Consider the following 22,244-nt stretch of genomic DNA (forward strand, 5'->3'; position numbering starts at 1 on the left):
AAAGAATTGTGCGCTTGGACCGTTTCCTCTTCCTGGGACTACTTAAAATATTAACCGAATTTTATATTTGTCAAGAAGGTCCTATAAGCTCATTACCCTTTGCCTAATGTCTAAATCAATTTTTAATTTTAAGGAGGCTTGGGTTCGCGTTTATTAAGGTATCTTATGTTGACAAGAGATCGGTGATGAAATCCAACTGGACCACCTCTTTTGTTGTTGGGGGTTAAGTGCCCTTACTAGAATTGGCCAAACCTTGCAGTTCGCAACATATATGCATCACACAAATAATTTACCCACTTATAAGAGATGCGTGTGTGTTAGAACACGTACCTCCCGTTCAAGCCGGGTGATCATGTCCTCCGTAGCCTACCCGATGCTTCGTAGATTCCGTTGCAAAAATTAATGCCCAATATAGCATCAAAACAATAAGATAAAAAACAAGAAATACAAAAAAATTTAAACACCCCCTTACCAAAATAAAACAAGAATACTAAAAAGACTAAAATAATGAACTAAAAAATCTTCTTTGAATTCCTTTCCTGTTGCCCCTTTGTAGATTCTATTGTGTTTTGAAAATGATTCAATTAGAAAACAATAATTGACTTCAGAAAAACGAAAGCAAGATGAGAAAGGATCCAGCTTCCCAAACCCTAGATAACTCAACAAAGTTTTCTTTTGATCTATCAACTGGTTGATCAATTGTACCATCAATGTAATCTCACAAATATTTTCCTTTCAGAAAATTGCTCATCCGAAAACTCCAATAAGAGTAGTTTTCACCATGCACTCTTCCAGTACTAGCTTGCAACGAATCTTCTTTTCGACTCTCTATTTTCTCAACTCAATACCATAACAAAGAGAACAAATGTAAGAAAGATAAACTTACTAGCTAAAGAAATACGAAGACGAAGATCGAAATAACAATACCTGATCTGCAAACAAAATAACAATTAATATCGAAGAGAAAAATACCAAATTCGTAGAAGAAGTACCAAAATAGCATGTCGGCGATGAAGCTTTCCTTCCTTTAAGATCTTAAAGGCTCTGATGTTGAAATCGGAGCCAATTTTGGCTCGACCCGACTCGTGAAACTCAGAAACAAAATGCTTCATCGCGTTCGTCTCGTCGAGCTCTTCAATATAGAGCCAAGAACCACTCAAATCCGATCTCGGATGAATGAGATTCAAGTTTAAAGTTCGGACGAAGATCGGTTAAGTTAGGGACTAAAACTTCAAAATGGACAAAGTTAGATTGGGGGCCATCTGGGCGAAGCGAGCACGTCCAGATTTGGACGGCTCGCGTTTGTTCCACGGGAATGCTCTAGATCTGACGACCGCGCTTTGAATTCTTCAAGACAACATTGGGACGAAGCCAGACGCGTTGGATCGACGAGATCCTACGGGGCGCGTCACCTCCGCGGTGGGCTAAGCTCGGGATTTTGCCAGATCTTGATCTAACGACTATTTTGCTGTCGTTTGGGCCGAATTCGGGATAAAGCTAAGATCATCTAACGATCAGCGTTCGCTCCGTGAATTTCAGCTTGATTCAACGATCAGAAAGGCAGCCGAAAATCTCAATTATTTAACCAACTCTTGTCAAGAGTTGTGTCCCAAAAACTGAGGGACTTGTCCCCTAAAATCAAGTGATGTTTCCTAAAATCAAGTGCTTACTCGATTCCTATATAACAACCCAAATCCACTTCATTTTTCACTCAATTCATTCTCTTCTTCTATTCTATTCTAAAATCAGTATTCTGGTGTGTCAGGAAAGTAATACTGATTTTAGAAATATTCTGGTGTCTCTGTAATTCTGAAGAAAGAATTTTCGAGTGAAGTTATAACATTAAAGCATCTTGGAGATCCATTCACATCAGTCTAATAACTCACATTATTTACAAAGGTTCGTCCGTTTTCAGAATATAAGTAACATCTTAAATTCTGAAAGGATAGTCGTTGTATCCCGAAGGCGTACACCCTAACTGGTGGTACTGTTACGAGGGTGTAAAATGTCTTAAGGAAATAGAATTTATTCTCGCCACGACTCCATTAATTTTTTGTCTATCTCGGTTAATCCGAAAGAAGGAATATTGATAAATCATTATTCGCTTATCGTCTATCTCTCTATAAATTAGAGAAACAAAACTCTATCTTAATCAAGACAAGACAGAGAGAGATTGACTTATCGACTTCTAACCAGAGGACATTTGATACCATGTATAAGTTAATACCAAAAAGCAATATACAAAGAGAACGAGATTAGAGAAGAGAGAAACCTTCAATGGAGGTTAGGGTTTCATTAGTTGTAGTTAGATTTACAAGATAACAAATAGATAAATATATTTGTAAAGACAAAAGACAAAGCATACCTTAAGGGGAAAATGACAAAACTATCCTAACTATCATATATTATTCTAATCAAACCAACGACTATACCAGTAACTGTACCAAACACAGCAGGGAGCTAAATGGTCATGGTGGTTGAATTCACTTGTTCTTGAATTAACCGGATTTTTAAAGATCATGTTTACAAGTATTATGGGTCAGCACCTAACGGATGGATCGGCCACACACATAACCCAAGGAGCAACCGACTGATCCACTAATGACCCACCGAGAACCCTAGCTTGACTATATCTTTGTTGTTTAGATTTCCCTAAGATACTTTATGATTTTATGTATATCTCTTAGACTTGATTAATCATACTTGTAACCTATATATACCCGATTCATTTTAATGATAAATACACAAGAGAATTAATCTGTAAACAAACTACATTAAGGTTTAAACCTTTCACATGGTAACAGAGCCTTGTTAATTTTTTTCTCCAACATCATGACTACCGAGGCTTCTTCTGACTCCGCCAGATCCAATCGATGGACTAAAGTCCCTGCTGACACTTCCTACAGGCACCGTCTGTAGTCACGTTTACCAGACTATTGCTGATTCGATTCCAGAGCCCACATCGTCTCCCTTGTCTTCTGACAATCCATCCCTATTGTCCCCACCACATCTTTCGTTGGGCTCTGATATTGGATCATTAAGCCCTCCTTTGGGCACCACCTCACCTTCTTCTACTCGTCTGTCGGCACCTCCACCTGCTGTCTCAAGACCTTCTCGGTCCCGCCGTCCTCCATCAAAACTCAATGACTACATTTCTTTTAGTCCTTCTAACAAATCTAACGTTAGTTACCCACTCACGGATCATCTCTGCTTTGATGCATTTTCTGTTTCTCATAAACATTTCCTATCTTCAGTTCTTTCAACGACCGAACCCACTTCTTTCGCCCAAGCAATGACATCTCTTTTATGGCGCGAAGCCAAAGAAATCTCTGCTTTGAAATCTAGCAACACCTAGTCCGTTGTTGATCTTTCATCTAATAAACGGTCCATTGGATGCAAATGGGTTTACAAAATTAAATTTCGTTCCGATGGCACCATCAAACATTATAAAGCTCGTCTCGTTGCTAAATGTTACACTCAAGTTGAAGGTCTTGACTTTCATGACACCTTTGCCTCGGTAGTAAAATTGGTTACCGTTCGGGTTTTCTTGTCAATTGCTTCCATTAAAGGCTGGTCACTTCATCAGTTATATGTAAATAATGCCTTCCTACAAGGTGATCTTGAAGAGGAAGTTTTAATAAAACTACCTCATGGATTCTCTACACAGACCAACTCCAAGGTTTGCCGCCTTAATAAATCACTTTATGGCCTCAAACAAGCATCTCATCTATGGTTTTCGAAATTTTCCTCCGTTCTCGAGAATCCACTCAGTCTCGTTCTGATTACTCATTCTTTTCCTTTCATTCCTCCACCACTTCTATCTACGTCCTTGTCTATGTAGATGATATTATCATTACTGGCAACAATGATTTAGCCATATCTTCTCTAAAGAAATTTTTGAATCACACTTTTTCACTCAAAGACCTTTCTCGTCTTCAATAGTTTTTGGGTATTGAGGTTTCTCGCTCGTCCAAAGGTATATTTCTGTGTCAACGTAAATATGCCTTGGATATTCTCAAGGATTCGGGTCTCACAGCTTGTCGCTCTTCCTCTTTCCCTATGGAACAAAAACTTCGTCTCCGTCCCACTGAGAGGGATCCTCTACCTGATCCCTCTGTATATCGTCGTCTTATTGGTCGCTTGTTATATCTGACAGTTACTTGTCCTGATATCAGACTTGCTGTTAATTAACAATCTAAGTCAATTCTTGCAAAACCCCACCAATATTCACCTTGATGCTACACATTGGATTCTCCGATATATCAAGGGTTCCATTGGCCACAGTCTCTTTCTCTCTGCAACCAACTCTCTCCACATTTCGGGTTACTGCGATTCAGACTGGGCTGGCTTCCTCTCAACCAGACGTTCTACCATTGGTTACTTTACAATGTTGGGCTCTAGCCCTATCTCTTGGAATTCCAAGAAGCAACCGACTGTTGCTAAATCCCCTGCCGAGGCAGAATATCGGGCCTTAGCCCATCTCACAAGTGAGCTACAATGGCTCAAATATCTTCTCCGTGGTTTCAGAACTAATCATTCTTCTCCGATGACTGTCCACTGCGACAATTAGGCATCCCTTCACATTGCGGATAATCCTGTTTTACATGAACGAACTAAGCATATTGAAATTGATTGTCATTTCGTTCGCGAAAATATTAAGGCCAACATCATCTCTCCTCGCTATACTCCTCCTGCCGTTCAACTTGCAAATTTATTTACAAAACCTCTTGGAGATGACACATTTAAAAAGACAATTGGCAAGTTGGGCATCATTACCATTCCTGCTCCAACTTGAGGGGGAGTATTACGGGTCAACACCTAACGGATGGAGACCACACACACGACCCATAGAGCAACTGACTGATCCACCGAGAATCCTAGGTTGACTAGGTCTTTGTTCTTTAGATTTCCCTAAGATACTTTATGATTTTATGTATATCTCGTAGACTTGATTAACCATACTTGTAACCTTTATATACTCGATTCATTTTAATGATATATACACAAGAGAATTAATCTCTAAACATATCTATCTCTCTAACTCTCGGTTTTCCATCTCTCTCAGCTTTTTCTCGCTCTTTAATCAACTATAGTTGATTAAACTACATTAAGGTTTAAACCTTTCACAACAAGGATGAAGATGTTTCTCCACGAGCCCATCACATAATTGGAAACTTTATATACTCAATGGGATTAGAGATAGTACCAAGCAACCTAACTATGATCCATGTTTCCTTTTCTTATTGTTTTTTTCTCTACTCGTTTTGCTTAACTGTTCATCTCCAAGCCAATTTTTATAACAGGGAAATATATTTTTTTTGAAGGAATTGTCTGTGATTCTGAAGTTTTATGATTTGAACTCCGTTGTTATTGAGTGGAACCAATTCCGATAGAATATTTCCATGTAAAAACACTTGGAAATAAGTTGAACCAACAATTAAAATATGAAAAAGAAACAAAGTAAATAATAACTATGACTTACCAAGAATTGGGGAATTGTGCCCATGAATTAATTTAAGTAGAGTTCAGAGAGAACTACAGTGTAGGGGTGGGAATCGGTTCGAACGGGCGGGAAACAGACACTAACTCAACCGCTACGGGCGGAACAGGCACAAGTCCTAAGTGTCCACTCGGACATCCGGACAAAACGGGCAGACATTTCATAGTTTTCTCCAACAAAGTGCCCGTCCGTGACCGTTTTGATAGTCGGGCAAACCGGATATCGGTTGGTCGGGCACCGGTCACTAATGAACAAATAAAAAAAATTTATTCGAAATTAAAACCGTTTAGTAACTAAATACAACTTTCTAAACTCCCACTTTACAATTCCAAAAAGTAAATGAATACAAAATTAAAAGATGATCATTGAGATTTCTCATCGATTACAATCGTTTCTATTCTTCTTCTCATGGATTATGATCGGTGTATTGTGGATTCTTGGGTTATTAGATATTGAGATTTTGGAGGAGAGAGAGACTAGAGAAGTAGAGAGACAAAAACAAGATTAAGAAAAATGAGTTCTAGGGTTATATATTTTTACTCTTGAAATCTAACTGTTGTAGCTAACCCTATAAATCTAAAGGCTTAAAATCAATCATATAGGCGGGCGGTATAACGGTTAGGATAAACGGATGGGTATGGACGAGTTCGGTCGGGCGGACTATATAAGCGGGTGGACTCGGTCGGGTCACCGGGTAAGGACCTATGCCCCCGTCCGTCTGCTTAAGCTCTTTCGGTCGGGCAGGTACAGACCAATTCGGACATCGGACAGTCACAGACCCTTCGGACTCGGACGGTCGTGGGCGGGTTCCGGATTTCCGGGCCAATCTTGTAATTGAGTAAACAGAGTATTACTTTTTTTAAATTTGGTGTAAGGAGTATAGTTATATTTTGTTGTATATGAGTTGTACTTTTTTGGCCCTTATTTGGTTTTAGAAGAGAACCGGTCAATGAACTCAAACTCACCATATGAATTTGAGCTCATTGAATCACAACTCTTATTTTTTAATTCATTCCAATGCAAAATTCAACTTTGTCTCGAAGATAATGTGAAGGTAGTTAAATGAAGATATCTAAAGTATCTCCAACTCCTCATTTTTAATATTTAAATCAACCCTTTATATATCTTTTAAAATAATGGATTTTTTAGTGTATGAGCCTCATTAATTTAGCTATATTACGACTACACCCCTAAATACATTTTTATTTAGCCGTCAACCCCCAAAGCCCGTTTTTTCGTCAAATAGCCGTTATGTGATGGGCGTGCGAGTCACATGCTTGATCTCTGACCAAAATACCCCTGTCCTAATTCCACGGTTAGAAATATCTTTAGTATATGACCCCATTTATTTAGCTATATTAGGATTACACCCCGACCAAAATACCACTTGGAACTTCACACCCACCTAAATGGTAATTAGCTATATTAGGCTTCAAAACCACAGATACTTGGGACTGGGAAAACGACCCGAGAGCCTGAGGCCCGCATGGTCATCTTCGAATGTTGCGTGAAGGCTGAAATGTGTTATATTTGTTCTCTTTAATTAGAACATATGTTTGTCACCTTTAAGTTTTTATCCTGAAGTATATTATTTCTTCTATTCCTAAAAACACATTGAGATTTTTGTATGGTTTTGTGTTGATTTGTCTTATCATTGTTAGATTTTGTGTTGGTTTTGTGTTGATTTGTTTTGATATAATTTTGTGTTGATGAGTATTGGTTTAGTGAAGAATCAGATTTTCATTGATGGTGGTGGTGACATTTCAGTGAGAATGGAGGATCTGGACCCGACGCCAGATTGACCCGATGCCCGCGAAGCCCGAATGCACTTATGTTTATTGGCGGGCAATGTGCACCACTATCTTGTGATAAGCCCGACCTGATGCACCCGATGTTTGTTATTGTACACTTAATTTGAGAGCCCGACCGGCCCGATTCGGCACTTCGAGTGCCCGAGACCGAACGTTTCTGCCTGATTCCCACCCCTACAGATACTTGAGAAATAGGTGGTTGTGAAAGCTCCAAGTGGTATTTTGGTCGGGGGTGTAGTCCTAATATAACTAAATAAATGGGGGTCATATACAAAAAATGTTTCTAACCGTAGAATTAGGACAGGGGTATTTTGGTCCAAGATCGAGCATGTGACTCGCACGCCCCTCACATAACGGTTATTTGACGGAAAAATGGACTTTGGGGGTTAATGCCTAAATGAAAATATTTTTAGAGGTGTAGTCCTACTATAGCTAAATAAATGGGGGTCACATGCTAAAAAACCCAACAATTTTAAAGATTTGCATTGGAGACATACAAAAATTTGAGAGTCTCTATTTTCCTTTTCCATTGATCACAAGTAAGAAAGACAACCTAAAGCTTGAGTTCTCCATTAACATAAACTAACTCATCAAAAGAGTGAAACAACGAGGAATTGAAGTACAATTTTCTTTCCTTTTCCCTTCCCTAGTACTTTTTTTTTTCGCGTTCAGAGTGTGAGGTGCAACAGTTATTACCAAATCCTTAGTACCTTGAAGATTTGTAATGATTCAGTTATTACCAATTCCTTAGTTCAACATAATCATGAAGAATTTTGTGATTTTCTGCAGGTTTATTTTTTCATAACTATTGAGAATTCCAATGCTTATGCTTTCGATGAGCTGGGGCGGTGACCGATACAGGCGTCTTCTGGGATGTACTTACCCCAGAACCAATGTTTCTTCCATACATTGTTCATCTCTTCGATTGGTACGTTCTTAGTCTCAGGCAAGAAGAAGTAGATAAAGATTGTCATTAGGAAAACGAACCCGCCGAAGAAGAAGAAGAGACCAAACTTCATGTGGCAAAGCATGGCAAGGAAAAGTTGGGCAATGATGAAAGTGAAAAACATGTTCACTGATACATTAATGGACTGTCCTGCTGATCTGATCTCAAGAGGGAAAATCTCACTTGGTACTAACCAACCCAATGGCCCCCATGACCAGGCGAATGCCGCTACATAGGTACAGATCAAGAACAAGAGTAAATAGGAGGATGATTTTGATATGGATCCCACACCCGCTACTCCAAATTTTTGGCCGAGGATGACTCCAACAAGAATCTGTAGTATAAAACCACAATGTTCTTAGTATATATATATTGGAAGAATTACTACATATTTAATTCGATAGATATGTTAAAGCATATTTACCTGACAGATGAACATCTGGGTGCCACCTTCAAGGAACAAGGCTCTTCGGCCAAGCTTATCAACCGAGGCAATAGAAATTAAAGTGGCAAACATGTTAACGACACCGGTAATAACAGCTGACATGAGCGCAGCGTCATCCCCAAACCCAATAGTCTTAAATAGGACTGGAGCATAGAACATAATGACATTGATACCAGTGAGCTGCTGGAAGAATGGAATTGCAATTGACATAACAAGCTGAGGCCTGTATTTTGGCTGCAAAATGTTCCTCCATGGATGTTGCACCTGCTTCGATGTCTCACTCGCCTCTATAAGGTCTTGAAATTCTGCCTCGACATCGTCTTCGCCACGAATCTTCTGCAACATAACCCTAGCCTTCTCTTGGTGCCCTCTTTCAATGAGGGAATTGGGTGTATCAGGAAGGAAGATGGCGCCGACAGTCATGATGATAGCAGGTACGGCTGCCAAACCCAGTGAAACTCTCCAACCATTTCCCCCCTCCATCTTGTTGGTCCCATAGTTCACGAGATTTGCTACCAATATACCAATAGTAATGGCCAATTGGAAGCCCATGTTGAGTGCTCCCCTTAGCTTTGCAGGTGCCATTTCCGACAGATAGACAGGGACAGACTGATTCGCATATCCAATGCCGACACCAAGTAGTATACGACCGAGGATTAACATTGCTACATTGACCGCAAACCCGTTCAGAGCAGCACCTGCCAAGAAAATGACTCCTCCTACCAACATAGAAATTTTCCTGCCAAAAACTCTTGTTGTGGCAGATGCAAAAAATGAAGCAACCAAAGCTGCAATATACAAAGAAGAAGTGAAACTTGTTAACAACTCGCTGTCGAATTTGCAATACTGATTTTCATGTCCAGTTGCATCGTGCATCTTTTTGTAGACTGATGGGAAGAACTTGACCAAAAAGACATCCATGGATGTTACTCCTCCTGAAACTCCAAGATCATAACCGAAAATTAGACCACCAGTGGCAGCTACCAGACATGTCATGAGCACAAACAAGGTGACTTTTCCACCGTAATCCTTGGTCGGTCCATGAGAAACAACGCCGCCTCCTGCCATTTTCTCTCAGTCTGAAGAAGAAAATAAAAAACTTAGGATCGACAAAGAGCGAAACCCTCCTTTCAAATCCCAAGTAATTGTTTTTTTTTTTTGCTTGTGGATCTTGAAATTATACTTTTATTTCTGATACAGAGAAGTGAGGATGAGTTTTAATATTTAATTACTAGGTGCTTATATAACAAAAAGTTTTGATGTTAAAAATAGTAGTAATTTGATCTGTTCCTTCATGTTTGGATCAAGAAACTATTTTTGGATGATTCAGTTTTGATCATCTTAATCACATTTTAAATTCCAGCTGTTGGATTAGTAGATTTTTAAATCATTCTTAATCTAACTTCTTTAATTAGTTTAGGTGTTAAATACTATGTTTCTATTTATGGTAATCTTGAGTAATGGGTAAAAGGGGGTCTGAGTAAGGTGGGGTCCGGTATGACGCGCTGGATGCACCCCTCTACCCACGTCCAGACGTCCCTGAAGTAATCCTAATGGATTAGTTTAATCATTGGCGTGGTTTGGAGGCTCGGTGCCAAATTTTAGTCGGGGCCCTTTTATCGCAATAAGACAGTGAAAAGAAATCATACAATCCAAATAATTACTCAAACTTAATTTCATGAATCTAGTATTCATACAACAAACTAAACATATGATTACAAAGTGTACATCAACAATAAGCATTAAGCACTTTTGTTTAAAGATAAATAGAAAAAGAAGAAGGAAAAGAAATTTGATACAAATAAAATTCGAACCTACAAAATTATAGGGGGAGTTAAAGAGAAAGAGAGATAAGAGGATGGAGAGGAAGAAAAATTGAAAACTCAAACGTTTAGTTTTGTTATTTTATGTTTGGTTTCGTATTTCACTTATGAGATAACAAAGATAGGTCATCTAGAATTATAGTGGATACTAAGAAGTTATTGGTGGGGGCCTTACAAAATAATGTCATGGAGCCTTAAAACTTTATAACCCAAATCAAGTCTTTGCTGCCTCATAAAACCAAAAAGAAACTAAAAGTTGAATAATGTACTTCAACTCGCGACCTCTGTGTAAAGAAAGAAGAAATAATTAAGGAAGAGGCCAACTGAGCTGACTTGCTTTCATACTCTATGATAGCCTCTTCTCTCTCTCTCTCTATATATATATATATTTTTTTTTGCTTAACTTTTTTTTCAGAGAAGGGGCCCCATGGGAGAGGAGGGCCGGTGCGACCGCACCTCCTCACCCACACCCCTGAGTTTAATCTATATCTTACTGGTGTTATTCATGCAATAACTGCAACAAATAGTCTCTTAGCTGCAACAATTGATACTCGAACGTTTCAGGAGTGTTCCGCCTATCCATTGGCTTTATTAGAATGCACGTGAAGCCTCATTGTTCTTTTTGTAACTTGAATATTATTTTGGTAGCTCTGTTTACCAGGGTTGTTTCTCCGAACTTGCTTTTGCCGAGCTTCATTGTTTGTCGAGCTCGCCCGCCTCTCCATTTGCGTCCAGTGAACATTAAATCTTTTGCTTCTGAATGACAGGTTTCATTCCTTCATTCTTTGATTTTTGCCGAACTTGATTTCACCTCGTTGATACTGCTCCCCTCATCAAAATCCAAGTCAAAATGGGCTAATAATGCTTCCAATGGGTCAACTGCTAGAGTTTTTGGTAGCAATGGAACCAGTTTTTTTGGAAACGAAAAGAGTAAGGAATCTACAAAGAACCTAAGGAAAACAACGAAACAAGCAAGCTGACTCCACCAAGCAACGTAGATACAATCAAGATGACATGGTAGTCTTTTTCAAGTAAAAATCGATCTAGACAGCTTCTACTGCTTCCAAAGCTCGAACTATGATTCTTATTTGTGTGCTTGGATCGTTCCCTCTTCATGGGAATACTCAAAATATCAATCGAGTTCTAAATTTGTCAAGAAGGTCCTGTAAGCTCGTTACCCTTTGACCAATGTCTAAATCAGTTTTTAATTTTTAGTGAGGCTTAGGTTCGCGTTTATCGAGGTGTCCTATGTGAGAAAGAGACCAGTGATGGAATCCGACTCTTATTATCTTCGGGGTTAAGTGCCCTTACTAGAAACGACCAAACCACGCATTTCAGAATATATATGCACCACAAAAACAATTAACCCAGTACTGACAGTAGATTCATGGATGTTAGAACACGTACCTCCCGTTCAAGACGACGATGTCCTCCGTAGCCGACCCAAGGCTTCGTAGTTTCGGTTACAACAACTAATGCCCAATATAGGGTCAACACAATAAATAAAAAATAACAAGAAACAAAATAGTTTAAACACTCCCTCACCAAAATAAAAACAAGAATACTAAAATAACTACAAAATGTTCTTTGAATTTTCTTCCTTGTTGCCCATTCTCTTAAGCTCCTTAGTGCACTGCACAAGGAAAAGAAAAGCAAGTCAATGTATTAAGAAAGACAAACAACAAATAAAAAAAATACAAAATAAAAATAAAAATAAAAATAAAAAAATAAAAAATAAAAAAATAAAAAATAAAAAATAAAAAGAAATAAATTCCTAACACCTAATTCAAGATTTAAAACAAACTTGAACTTATTCCCGATAACGGGCTAAAAACTTGATAAGCCCAAAAAAAATTTATACTCGCAAGTATACGGGGTCAAGTAATAAAAAAATTCGGCAAGACCGGAATTGATCCTCAAGGACAAGTAACTTTGCTTTAAATCTAGAATTTAACCCCTTTCGTAAAGTTGGTATTGTTTTTTAAGATGATTCCAAAAAGATATGAAGGTGGCTAGAAGATGATGAAAGAAATGAGTTTTAGGGTTAGAAAAAAAACTAAGAAATGAGAAGAAGAAGAAGAGATAGGTAAGAAGAATACTAGAAGAGGAATTTTGTCTAAGATAGAAAATGAGAATAAAGGTTTATTTATATGAGTTGGTTAGGGTTTTAGGACTTAATTGGGAGAAAAGGGGCTAAAATGGGAAGTTGTGATTACTTTCTATCTAAGAAAGGGACACTTGTTAGTTGGCAATCAAGTGGTGACCAAATGAGGGGCAACAAAATAATTTCTGAAAACTCAATACCCTTTTTCTATAGTTCTGGCGGCTAGGGTTTGCTTGTGAGAAACTCGGATGCTAGAGTGGATCAAGAAGCAACAAAACTAAGTTGTCGAAGCATCAGGGACCGTTGGATGAAGCAATGCTCGGATCTGAACACGTCTTGTACGCAGTACTACCCTAGGTATAGCGTTATTTAATCTTTAGATCGCAGATCACTTTGCTGTGGTGCAGCCACGAAAAATAAAGTGAGGTAGCTGCTGTTGGCGTTGGATTTAGGACACGCGTCAGTGGAAGATTTCGCTAGCTATGATGTCCCGTGGAGCACGGGGTTAAGTTACGAAGATATTTCTTGTTGCACTAAGTTGTACCACTTGCCCGAACTCGTCCGGAATGTATACCGAATTTCTTGCACCTTCTTCTTTCTATTAGGGGTGAATATCGGTTGGATAACCGACTTTTTGAGTCTATCCAAAGTCCGATCCAAAGGGTTCGTTATGGTAAATCTGAATCCGATATTCACTAGCTATGATGTCCCGTGGGGTACGGGGTTAAGTTACGAAGACATTTTTGGTTGCACTAAGTTGTACCACTTGCCCGAACTCGTCCGGAACGTTTACCGAATTTCTTACACCTTCTTCTTTCTATTAGGGGTGAATATCGGTTGGATAATCGACTTTTTGAGCCTATCCATTATCCGATTCAAAGGGTTCGTTTATGGTAAATCTGTACCGATCCAATTCGTTCATGGTTTGGTTCAGTTACCAAACTAAACTATGCATGAACAGTTTGATTTGGTTAGATAACCGAACGAAAGATTAAAATTCTACCAAGAACATAATTTTATTAAAAATTAATATTATCTCGCAAATCAATAAGTCTACATGTAGTTGATTAATTTGACATAGTTTATCAACATTCGTGGGAGATAAAAAACGATAAAAAAATTGAATCTCCACCATCCATCATACCTAATTATATATTCTTACATATACACTATATAAAATATATTAATAAATGGTTTGGTTCGATTTTTTCGGTTATCTGTCAAACAAATCCATGAATCGAATCGAAACCCTCGGTTATGGTATCCAAAACAATCCGACTAACCACCGGATTGGTCCTCAAACTGCCCAAATCTGTTTCGACCGGATTGGTTTGGTCGGTCCGGATACTAAATGTACACCCTTACTTTCTATAACATTCTCGCCCGGACTCCGATTTGATTATCGTTTTCGCCTACGGGTTCATCTTTGACTCTAATTTTCACCATGTAATGATCTTAGCCAAAATTTCCAAAGTATCCTTGCCTCCAAATGACTAAAATGCCCTTCGAGTATCTTTCTCTCGTTTTTAGTCGCTTTTCACACATAACTCCATAAAAGACACCTAATCAAGAAACTAATCATTTTATTATAATAAAGCCTCAAAATGGATTAACTCGCCTAAGTTAAACGACTCTGATGGGACATTTTCATGGCTAATCAATAATGTAGAAGGGTTCCTAGTTACCTCAACTTGCCTCTTTCTGGCAGGGTGATTGACCCTGACATAGGTCAGCTCCGGTAGGAACTCTTTCCTTCCGTCGTTGTTGAATTTTGACCTGTTTTCCATGACCAAGATCCTTGGCACTATGAATTGAGTGAAAATGTTGTTCCATGGAGTTTTTTGATGTCTTCGGTTTAAGTTCGCCGTCATTGCTACTACTTCGACCCATTTGGTGAAGTAGTCGATTATTAAGAGCAACATTATTTTTCCTCCCTTACGTCTGGGAAGTGGCCCCACTAAGTCTATTCCCTATTGTGCAAAAGGGCAAGCGTTGACAATTGAATTTAGAGGGTCGGAATCTTATGCTTTCAGTCATGTATTTCTGGCAGGGTTTACAGTACTTTGTGTATTTGATACAACCTTTAAGATCGCCACCCGGTAATATCCAGCTAACGTTAGCTTCGCTGTAAAACCATACGTCCCTCGTGGTTTCCTCTGGGGCCTTTATGTAATTCTTTCATTACATACATCGAGGAATTTGCTTGATGTGTCTCGCTTTGTTTAGGTCTTCCAGTAGCTCCTCCGTCTGAAGATATTTGATGAAGGGGGACATCCGCGATTCCTCCTCAACCTTTCTTATCACCAATACTTCCATTGCTTCGAAGTTTTTTTTTCTAATGTCCCAAACACCAATCCTGGTAGTGTGACCTGTCCCTTTATCATTTTCGATAGAGCGTCGACTATCGATTATTCATCCCTGGGGGTCCTATGATCTTGAATTTTTTGCATTGCCTGGTCAGTGCATTTACCAGTCCGACATAATTGGCAAGGTCTGACCCCCAAACTTCATATTCTCCCAATATTTGGTTACCCACTAGCTAGGAATCGCGATTGACCTGGATGTTTATCGCTTTTTCTTTCCGGGCCAGCCTCAACCCTGCCAACGGGGCTGTACTTCTACTTCGTTGTTAGTGATAGAGAATTGGAATTTTAGAGCTTGATATACGAATTCTACGCCTCACTTGAGGTCCCATTTACGAATAGCGATCAACTTAACTCCGGACCGAGATCTGCTATACTCGTGGAGCATTCCGACTCGAAGTTAGCCAGGGTCTGGCCTTTTATAGCGTTCCTTGGTAGTTGGTACGAATTTGATGTCGAACTCGCTGAGTTCTGTGACCCACTTTAGTAGTCGTCCAACCGCGTCCACCTTCTACAGTACATTCTTGAGCAGTTGATCTGTTTGCACGATTATGGCATGTGCCTGGAAGTAAAGTTGCAATTTTTTAGTCGTGACAACCAAAACATAGACCAGCATTTCTACCGTCGAGTAGTTTAGCTCTGCGCCAGAGAGGACTTTACTAACGAAGTATACTATACAGGATGCATAACGTTGTTTATGGTTTTTATTGTAATCGATAGTACGACTTCTTTTGATGTGGATAGGTATACTTTGAGCTCGTCTGCAGCACCGCGGCTAATCAGGAAGGGTAGAGTGTTGGCTTATGGCGTGTCCTAGTGTTCTAAGCGGAATCTCAGACATCAAATTTCTAACACTAGCATCCTTAGGATCTCATGCATATATAAGCTAATAATGACACAAGTTATTTTAGAGATTACCTTAATCGCTAAATTACAGACGAACTATTCCAGTTGAATAAGAAGACCAAGAGCTGCAACTGTAGCTCGTCTACTTGAGACACTGAGTAATCAACTTGACCTTCCACGTTTAAGTTTTGGCTAGAACTCCAATGGTGGTTAGACGAAGAACACCTTCTTCTTTAGATTAGATAAATAGTTGGGAACTATTATCTCTTTCTTACTCTACTTGATGTTGTAGAATAATAAATCTCCTTGAGAATTTTTACAGCTAAATCTTCTAATGATTGCCTTATATAGAATCCCAAAGTTAGAGTTCAACCCTAATGAGGTTTCCTAAAAGACCAAAATAGAAGGAAGTTTAAGATTTATCAAAAAATAGAAACTATTTTTCATTTTCTTATTCCTCTCTTATGGCCGTCCAAACTAAGCCCTAATGGCAGATCTGGCCGGCCCAATGATGGGCACTTAAATACCTTTTAAGCCCCCGACCCAAATACCCATTTATTCTGGCCTTCGTACTATCTTTCCCTTAACTTCCTTTAGGCCTTTTGGATAAAAAACTATGAATCTCACCCATGTTTATATTTCATCCCTCTAGTCATATCTTCCGATCAAGTCGACACTCTTTGGTGTAACCCGATGTAGGATCAGAACGAAGTTAGCCGCGAATCTCCTCGTGGTTCGACGATCGTAGTTGGTTTCTAGCTAAACACTACGATCCCTAAATCGTTCGGACTTGATGATCTTCTTCATAACTTGTCCTATCTGACAAATTGCTCGCATTGCATCTTTGGTCAAAGGACATCTCATTCATAGAGCCATCATGTGTGCCTTCAAGTCTTGAAAGGCCTTCTCTGCTTCAGTTGTCCACTCGAACCTTTATACTTTCCATAGTGTCTTGAAGAAGGGTAAAGCCTTCTCCCCCATCTTACTTCCCTGTTAGCTTTTGGACTTCCTTAGGTTTGCTTGGACCGGACATGTCGACCAGGGTTGTTATTGAAGGAGTTGAAGGAGATGTCCTTCGACCAAGGTGACAATGCGAACAATTTGTCAGATAGGATAATTGATGTGGAAGATCATCAAGTCCGATTGATTTAGGGATAGTAGTTGTAGCTAGAGACCAACTACGATAGTCGAATTACGAAGTAATTCGCGGCTAACTTCGATCGGATCCTACAACGGGTTACACATAAGAGTGACAAATTGATCTAGGATATGACTAGTGGGAGTGAGATATAATCATGGGAGTGTCCCATAAACATATCTCATAGGCCTAAAAAGGAATTAGGCAAAGATAGTACAAAAAGGCCAAAAACAGGGTTTTTGGGCCTAGGCCGATTCGGGCACTTTTAGGGCTCGGATTGGGCTGATTTTTGGAGGGACGTTTCCTTATGTTATGAATATTAAATCTGCCAATTTTGGCTGGGTTTGGACGTCATATCCTTAGGGAATTGAGAAAATACCAATAGTTGCTATTTTCGACTATTTCCCTAAATCTTATTCTAAAGGGTGTTTTAGGAAACCTAAAAGGAGGTGGATTCTTATTAGGGTTCTATATAAACACTCTTAGGGCAGAGAATAAGGTGTGGAATTTCTCTCTAAGCTTTCTTACTCTACCACATCAAGTAGAGAGGAGAAAGTGAGCTAATTCCCAAGCTATCTTCTAGTCAAGCAAGAAGGTCTTCTTATTATCCAACCACCATTGGTGTGCTAGCTATACAACAAGGTGGGAGATCAAATTGATTGCTCGTGTCCCAAGTAGAGGAGCTACACTTGAAGCTCTTGGTCTTCTTCAATCAATTCAACTAGTTCGAGGGAAAAACGATTAAGGTAATCTACTATCTCCATTAGATTAATTACTAGTTTTGCATGTGATCCTGGGGATACTAGTGTAGACATTAGATGTCTTATTTCCGCTATAAACACTAGTATAAGGGTTTAAATCCCTACAGTGGCGTCAGAGCCTCTTGCAATGAACTAGTTTTTGCTAAGAATCGAACTAGTTCATATTAGATATGATTGATAGTTTGATAAATTAAGTTTATAAAAGTATTTTAAAAGTGTTTTAAAATTATTTAAACTCACAATTTGATATTATTGAATGGGACTCAATGAATTTCAAATTGAGAATCAAATTGATGATTAAAAGTCTTTTAAAAGTCTCAATTTGATTGAATTTCAAACTAATCTACGCTTGATTAAGTTGATAGTTATGCTTAAAAGGTTTTAAAACATAAAATTTGATTAATTTTGAATTGGATTCAAAGATTCTTCAAATTGATTTCAAAATTGTTCTTTGAAAAGTTTCAAAAACCTAGATTTTGATCCAAAATTGGTTTGATTAAGAGTTGTTTTTAAGTTTTGGAAACTTTTGAAAAACAAAAAATTTGGAATTTTAGAAGTGTTCTAAAAAGAGTAGTTTTGAGTTTGGGAAACTCCCAAAACAAATTTGGAAAAATTTAAAAGTTTCTAAAAGTTTTGAAAATTTTTAGAAGTGTTCTAAAAGGAATTTCAAAATTTTAAGAAAAGTTTTAAAATTGGAAAATAGCAACTTAGAGTTGCATAAGAAAAAAAAAAAAAGTGGAAACTTGAAGTTTTACAAACTTCAAGGTTGTTGTCCTGGTCAGGCCAGGACGCGACCAGGACGCGTCTGGGACGCGACCAGGACGCGTCCAAGGCCGCGACCAGGACGCGTCCCACTACTGTGGTCGCGTCTTCCAGACGCGACCAGTAGCTATACCAGGACGCGTCTGGGACGCGTCCAGTAGCTACCACCAGACGCGTCTTGGAGACGCGTCTGAGGTTCTGGGTGTCTCGGACTAGTCCGAGACACCTAGTGCTGGTCCGGTCCAGCACCAGACACGTCTAGGACGCGTTCGGTGCATGGACTAGCGTCCTGGCTCTCGGCCAGGACGAGACCAGGCCTTGGTAGGCCTCGGCCAGGACATGCCGGCCCTATGGGCCGTGCTATGTCCGGACCATGTCCGAGCCCTTTTTGTGGGCTTGGGCCGGGACTTGTCTAGGACTTGTCCCGGGCTTTTTCGAGGCTTTTCGGACCACAAAAAGGGACCATCATTCGAGTGGGAGTTTTTGCCAAAATTTCTTCCGATTCCAACCAAATAATTCCAAAATCAATCCGGGCCCAAAACGGATTTCTCTTTAAATTGATTTATGAAATCATTAAGAATCGAACCAATATTTTTTCCGAAATTGACCCGGGCTTTCTCTAGCCCAAAACAGAGTTTTTCTTAAAGTTGATTTTAGAAATCATAAGAGATAAAACGAGGACGCACCATTAGTCGAATTCTTCGAATTTAGACTTAAGGTAGGTCATGTGACATGTGATGTCAACAAAAGTATCTCCCAAGATAATCATGCATATATAATTCTTAGCCTTGATATATTATATGATTGCATGTGATGTGAATGCGGGAAACTAGTATGGCCATAGATTTATTTCTTTATTCTTGTTTTAAGCACGGATGGGTGCATGCTTTGTAATTAATTTTAATTTCAAGTTTATACGATCTGCGAATCGTTAGAGTCTTGTACTTAGAGTTTAGGGTCAATGAGTCCATTGAAGAAAACTCAAGGATGGAATCCAAAGGCGAGTGGGAGAAATCAATGGAGGTTCAAAGATGGAGATCTAGACGAACCAAAAGGCGAAACAAGAAGAAAACCAAAGGAGATTAGATCTTCTAGGTTAGGGGCCATACTAGGATCCATGTCTGCCTGATTTACTTTCTCGCGCGCATTTACTTACTTATTTACGCTTTATGTCGTGGATGTTAGTTAGGCTAAATAGTTCACTATAACAAACGCCAGACTAGCGTAAAAGTCCCCAAAAGTAATCTTGAGTAATCGCCTATCCAGATTAAGACACTCGTTGCGCCCTTGTTCGAGGAAGGTGGGTCGGCCTTCGCAGAGTACCTCCTCTACCTTGGGACAATGCGGGTAGGTCTATAGAAGAGGCCTACACGTCTAAATAGTTCTACTCAACGAGATCAGCAAGAGAGTCTTGGATACTCGAGGCAAAAGGATAGATTAGTCATTCATTAATGAAATCTATCAACCAAGAGTCATAAGGTATGATCAGTGAAGTAGTTCACTCACCCGGAACGACGGAGTCAAAGGGTAGGGCCTTCGTCCGCTTTACTCCGAAGAACTGGGGTCTTGGAATCACTTATTCAATCGGGGACGATTTTATTGAATAATGTGGGAAAACTAAGTTTTTCAAAAACGATAACGAGTTTTAAAACTTTGCCATTTCTTTATGTAGTTTTAAGATGACACAAACGATTTCAACATTGAATCACACCTAAGGGAGGTGCTGATCCACTTCCTAGAATGGAAGAATGAATCCGAGAATAGTTCTCAGATTCAAAAGGAAGGTCACTAGAATACCCAATCCCAATATTGACTCATACAAGAGAAGGTCAAAAGCCATTTGCAAGCAATCGTATAACATTCTCTTTGGAAGTGTAATGAATGCTAGCATAACCATTAAGACAAACTAAGGAAGAAATTCCTACAGAAGTCATAAATGGAGAGGTACGAGACCTCCAAGGCAATCTGAAAGTCATCCTAAGGGAAGACAACAGAATACATCTATCACCCAATTCAATAACGATTGAACAAAGATTGATAAAGACCTTAGATGAGTCACTCAGGTTGTTACAAACAAACTGAGCAGAACATAGGGGAATATCCAGTCTAAGAAAGGTTCTTGAGATTTGGTACAAAGAATCTAAGAAAGAGATCTTGAGATTCAAAAGGGCAAAAGGATCAGTCAAGTGAGACAAACATTTGATCAAAGAAAAGCAGTTGCCGAGTACATGATCAAGAGTATTCCTCATTACTGTGAATGTTTCTAAAACCATGGCTAGACCATTTAAAAGGAAACTACCTTTAGCACCTGGAGGACAAAAGGAATGGAATTATGAATTCCGGTTCCGTATCCTTGCTAACAAAGTTAAAAACAAGTATCGTAAAATTCCTTCATCAGGTATTTAAGACCAGATGAGTGGCTCAGTGGGAGCTTAAGGGAATTACATACTTGACTAAAAGAAGTAAAGATCCAAGAGGGAGCAGAAGCAGTAATGCTAGGGATGCTGAAAGGGATCAAAGTCTTCTTTTAGACACTGATCTAGCTTAGAACTTAATAGTGATTATTTTGTTCTTCTGGAAACATATGATGTTTTAAACCAGTGGTAAAATTAACTGAAGGTTAACATTGATAATGGCTAAAATCAAGAGATTCAAACTCATTAAACTTCAGCATTGTCAATTAGGTCTTAAGGACTGAATTGACAAAGTCACCCTTTTCAAAAGGCATATAGAGATTGGTAATCTATTAGGACTCATACAGTGTTATGCAGACCTATAAGTTTACTTGCAGAAGCTAACGAGAGAAACTTCAAATACGTACTCTGACAACTTCATGAAGTATGGAAACGTACAAATCATAAAGTAGAAGTCGGAATGTTTGAAAGGTTCAAACAAAGTACAAACCGAAGTAAAAGAATCATTTTGACAAGAGAGTTTAAGTCATCCGATTAGATTGAAGTGATAAAAACTTGAGTCAAATACTATATAACCATCAAAGGAGTTGAGAAAACGTTTCCCAACTCGCTCCATGGAACACATCTGAGGGATGGTGGATTCAATGGGAGTAATCGAACATTGCTATGCATAATTCGATCAAAGATGGGTTTAAGCCAGTCTTCCGAATATTTTGGGACATATTCTATAAACGATTGCTTTCACACTTACCAAAGTCCGTCTAACAGCTAAGCTTGTAAAAGCATTACAAAATTAGCTAATATCTGACGCAATTTCTTTTTGAAAGAAATTTGGGCTTCTTCCATAACCAATCAAGAGAACAAAGTGTTTGTTGCTCATGATAGTATTCTTCTAATAATTAGCACACCTAGTAGTCTGGGAGAAAAGCACTAATTATTACAAGAATAAGTGGGAGAAAAGTACAAGTCGATTTAATTCGATCATGAGAAAAATCATGAAGAGTCATGAAGAACAATCATGAAAACTTGTACAAGACGATTAAATTCGACCAAGAGCAACAAACTGCGGCTCCTCGGAAAAGGAAGGGTTAAAGATATGATCTTGTAAACCCACCGCACAAAAGCGAATGTCATTCGCAGGAGAACTCTCAAAGCAAGTGAAAGTGTCTCTAAAGGTATATCTCAAAGTAGTTGAGATAAACTCCAAGTTGTTGTTCAAAAGCCCTGAAAGGTCAAATCTCAAAGACTCAGAAAATAAAGGTTATTTCTGAAGAGATAAAAGACCTGCGCAGAAACGGAAACTGACTCTAGATTTTGGCTAGAAGCCAAAA

At 38.9% G+C, this 22,244-nt stretch overlaps 1 protein-coding gene across 1 annotated transcript; it reads right to left on the bottom strand.

Moving 5' to 3' along the window:
* Positions 1-7,805: 7,805 nt before the first annotated feature.
* On the bottom strand, positions 7,806-9,939 carry LOC147566408 (sugar transport protein MST6-like). The gene is made up of 2 exons (XM_086652912.1): positions 8,682-9,939; positions 7,806-8,591 (listed from the first exon to the last, which is right to left on the bottom strand). The coding sequence occupies exons 1-2, from the start codon at positions 9,768-9,770 to the stop codon at positions 8,136-8,138; spliced, it is 1,545 nt and encodes a 514-aa protein (XP_086509038.1). The 5' UTR covers positions 9,771-9,939; the 3' UTR covers positions 7,806-8,135.
* Between the last annotated feature and the right edge of the window lie 12,305 nt (positions 9,940-22,244).

Source organism: Eschscholzia californica, unplaced genomic scaffold (genome assembly GCF_041429995.1).
Source record: "Eschscholzia californica isolate CP2 unplaced genomic scaffold, dmEscCali1.0.p SCAF_1, whole genome shotgun sequence".
NCBI classification, from domain to species: domain Eukaryota; kingdom Viridiplantae; phylum Streptophyta; class Magnoliopsida; order Ranunculales; family Papaveraceae; genus Eschscholzia; species Eschscholzia californica.